We start from the raw sequence: 4,319 nt of genomic DNA, 5'->3' as shown, positions 1-4,319 counted from the left end.
GGGGGGGGAAAAGTAGTTATTATTATGTAAGTTGACATTTCCCAGCCAGTTCTAGGCTATGACTTTGTTTTTCTGAAGTATGTACCAGAACACAATTCTGATTTGAGGCATTAATATGCTCTCCTGCTGACCATTTGTATTAAGTGATTTTAATAATTTGCTCCAAACTAGGAAGTTGAGATTGTGGGGTACTCTCTGATGGCTGTTGAGGCTCGAGAACACTGTATATCTTATCTATAGCCATAAAATTTATTTAAAATTTGTATTTCAGTATATGCTTTTGTGTACTCCTTAATAATCATTGAATCCTACAACGGTTTGGGTTGGAATGGACCTTAAAGATCATCTAGTTCTAACCTCCCAGCTATGGCCAGGGATACCTTCCACTAGATCAGATTCTCAAAAGCACTATCCAGCATAACCCTGAATACTTTCAAGGAGGATGCATCCACAACCTTTCTGGGCAACCTCTTCCAGTGCCTTATCACGCTCACAGTTAAGAAATTCTTCCTTGCATCTAATCTCAATCTACAATTTTTCAGTTTAAAACTGTTACCCCTCATCCTGTCACTACATTCCCTGACAGAGAGTCCCAAGTCACCTTTCCTGTAGGCCCCTTTTAGGCACTGTAAGGCCACTATAAGGTCTTCCTGCAGCCTTCTCTTCTCCAGGCTGAACAAGCCCAGGTCTCTCAGTCTGTCCTTCAAAGGGGAGGTTCTCCAGCCCCCAGTCATCTTCATGGCCCTCTTGTGGACCCACTCAAGCAGGTCCATATCTGCCTTTTGCTGGGGCCCCAGGGTTGAACACAGTACTCCAGGTGGGGTCTCTTGAGAGCAGAAGAGAGGGGGAGAATCACCTCCGTCAACTTGCTGGCCACACTTCTTTTGGTGCAGCCCAGGGTGCAGTTGGCTCTCAGGATGAGGAGTGCACATTGCTGGCTCATATTCGGTTCCTCATCCACCAATACAGCCAAGTCCTGCTCTGCAGGGTTGCTCTTGACCCCTTCATCACCCAGCTTGTCTTTGTGCTTGGGATTGCCTTGACCCAGTACCTTGCACTTGGCCTTGTTGAACCTTGTTAGGTTGGCAGAGGCCCACTTGTCAAGGTCCCTCTGGATGGCCTCCCTTCCCTCCAGCATGTCAGTCGTACCACACAGCTTGGTGGTGTTCTCAGACTTGCTGAGGGTGCACTCAGTGCCGCTGTCCACATCACCAACAAAGATTTAACCAGAGTTAAATACTGCCAGTCCCAGTAATGATCCCTGAGGAGCTCCATTCATCACTGGTCTTCACTGAGCCATTGACCATGACTCTCTGAAGGCGACCATCCAGCCAATTCCTTATCCACCAAGTGGTCCATCCATCAAATCCATTTCTCTCCAATTTAGAGACAAGGATGTTGTGTGGAGCAGTATCAAATGCTTTGGACAAGTCTAGGTAGATGACATCAGTCGCTCCTCCCTAATCCACCAATGTTGTAATCCTATCATAGAAGGCCACCAAGTTAATCAGGCACGATTTGCCCTTGGTGAAGCCATATGGACTGTCATCAATCTCCTCCTTATTTTTCCATGTGCCCTCGCATAGTTTCCAGGAGGATCTGCTCCATGATCTTGTCGGGTACAAAGGTGAGACTGACTGGCCTGTAGTTACCCAAGTCTTCCTTTTTTCCCTTTTTGAAACTAGGAGTTATGTTCCCCCTTTTCCAGTCAGTGAGAACTTCACTGAACTGCCATGACTACTCAAATATAATGTATAGCAACTTAGTAACTTTCTCCTTACTTCCCTTAAGACCCTCAGATGCATCTCATTTGGTCCCATGGACTTGTGCACCTTCAAGTTCCTTAGGTGGTCTTCAAATCTGATCTTCTTCTACTGTGGGCAGATCTTCATTCTCACAGTCCTGCTTTTTTGCCGTCTGCAAATTGTTACTGTGGCTGGAGCACTTGCCAATGAAGACTGAGGCAAAAAATTTGTTGAGTTCCTCAGGCTTGTCCGTATCTCAAGTAAGCAGGTCTCACATTTCCTTCAGGAGAGGGCTCACATTTTCTTTAGTCTTCCTTTTTTTTCACCAATGTACCTATAGAAGCTTTTCTCATAGCCCTTGATGTCCCTGGCCAGATTTAATTCTGTCAGGGCTTTGGCTTTCCTAGCATGATCCCAGGCTGTTCAGTTTCTCTGTATTCCTCTCAGACTACCTGTCCTTGTTTCCACCCTCTGTAGCCTTCCTTTTCGTGTATAAGTTCATCCAGGAGCTCCTTGTTTATCCATGGTGGCCTCCTTGTGGCTTAGCCTGACTTGTCAGGCTGCATGACTCCAGAGCTCGGGGGAGGTGATCCTTGAACATTAACCAGCTTTCTTTGGCCCATCTTCCCTCCAGGGCTGTATCCCATGGTACAGCTGAGTCAGATTTTAGACAGCAGCTTTACAAAATGAAGCTTGATAGAACGTAGTCACAATCGGTATTTAAAACTGGCTATTGTAATTAGCATATGATTTCTAGCTTATTTTTTTGTTTTGCCATATATTTTTTCTGGGAAGCCAATTAATACAGCTCTGCTACACTTAAATTCTGAGTTTGTACTTAAGCATCTATTGATCTTTGAACTCCTTGGTTAACAGCTTAAATTTAAATTCTGTAGTACTTTGTACATCTAAACTCTGTCGTTGAGTTCTTTCTCTGTTTAATCTAGATATGTTAAAAGAAATGGGACTGTTCGATATAGGCTGAACGTTATTTAAAGCATAAATGCCTCTGTCACTGTAAGGTAATGGTAATCTTATGGGGTTCTAAAATGTCTTTCTACCTCTGCTAGTTTCTGAGTAATTTGTTTTGTTTATTTGTAGGTAGATACTGAGCCGTCTGATGAAGCTGCTCTGATTCTTCACAGAAAGGGATTTGACTGTAGATTTTCAAACAGAGATATGGGTCTGCTCTGTTCCACTACTCAGGGAAAGGTATACTGACATTTTATGGTTAGCTTACCTTACAAGTATTTTAGAAACAGTGATATTTAAATCAAATCATAGGTGAAGTCTAGTTAGTTATTTCTAAAGGGTTATACCTCCAGGATAACAGTTCAGTTTATGTCGAAAGCTCCTTCCTGTTTGATAGATATAGATCTGCTGTTGTGTGGGAGTGACCATGTAAGCATCAACAAGTAAACTTTTAGGTCAGTTTTAATATCATTAACTTCCTGTAAATGTTGTTTCCATATACCACAGAGCAGTATTTATCAAGTAATTTTTTAATAGTATTTTAGAACTTTTAATAGGTAAAGAGACAAATTACATACTCTGAAGAGTATCTTTTGAATATTAACATCCACAAATCATGTGTCTGTTACTTTGAATATGTATTATAGCATGTCCTTTGTCTACCCATGCTCACTTATATGGCCTGCAGCACTGCAACTATCAGTGTTTTGCAGTTGCTGCAGAATCGATGTGATACATAAAATCATTAAATATAAATTATACAATTTTGTTTTGGAAGTTGGAAATGGACTATGAATCTGTAGAATTTTTTACACAAATTTTGAAAGACGTTTGGGATTTTCTTTAAGCAGAAGGCTAACTGTTCTTTTCTTTAGAAGCAAGAGTTTTAAACCACTTATCAGTTTTTTAAGATATTGATTTAACTTACTAGAGTTGCAAAGTGGCAAATAAAACTGCCTAAAAAGATCCAGTTTAGTGTATAGCATTTTGAGACATGGTACTTAAAAATATTCATAGTCTTTGGTGTAAGATTTGCTGTGCTGATACCTGTATTAAGATGTATCATTTGGATTATTGTTAGATATTAGGTTAAAAATCAATTTTAAGGTATATACTGTACTTTTTAATTTATTTTTTTCCCCCCTGCAGGTAAAGGTGCATAAACTCTTTAACAAATTCAGAGTGGAAAGTCTTATACCCACATCTTTATCTTTGATGCATTCACCTCTGGATGCCAGAAATATAAGTGAAATAAATATGAGTTCAATGGAGATAAATACGTTCCGGATTCGGCTAAGATGAAGTCTGGCTTCAGTACTCAGAGAAGAGGAGCCTGCAATTTTATCTTCTCTAAGTTCCACGTGCAATAAGAAGCACATCATTATTATTCCATCTTCTGGATACTGTGAGAAAAACATACATTCTATAATTTTTTTGACCAACACAGTGAAAAGCCATGTTGCAAGCAATTTTTCTGCATTTTGGGTTTGTGTGGTGGTTTTTTTTTGGTTGGTTGGTTGGTTTTTTTGGGTTGAGTATTTTTTTGTTTTGGTTTCATTTTTTGTTTGGGGGTTTTTGTTTTGTTTGGCTTTTTTCATGAAA

The 4,319-nt window shown here is 40.4% G+C and overlaps 1 protein-coding gene across 1 annotated transcript in view; it reads left to right on the top strand.

Moving 5' to 3' along the window:
* Positions 1-4,019, top strand: part of LOC103781774 (alpha-mannosidase 2-like) — a 68,262-nt gene extending 64,243 nt beyond the window's left edge. Inside the window, 2 exon segments of the mRNA XM_008949496.1 lie at positions 2,847-2,957; positions 3,867-4,019. Of these exon segments, the coding sequence (XP_008947744.1) occupies positions 2,847-2,957; positions 3,867-4,019 (264 nt within the window).
* Positions 4,020-4,319: the final 300 nt, after the last annotated feature.

Source organism: Merops nubicus, unplaced genomic scaffold (genome assembly GCF_000691845.1).
Source record: "Merops nubicus isolate BGI_N331 unplaced genomic scaffold, ASM69184v1 scaffold15211, whole genome shotgun sequence".
Lineage (NCBI taxonomy): Eukaryota > Metazoa > Chordata > Aves > Coraciiformes > Meropidae > Merops > Merops nubicus.
Note: the sequence above shows the minus strand (reverse complement) of the source record. Positions and strands in the feature narration are given on the sequence as shown.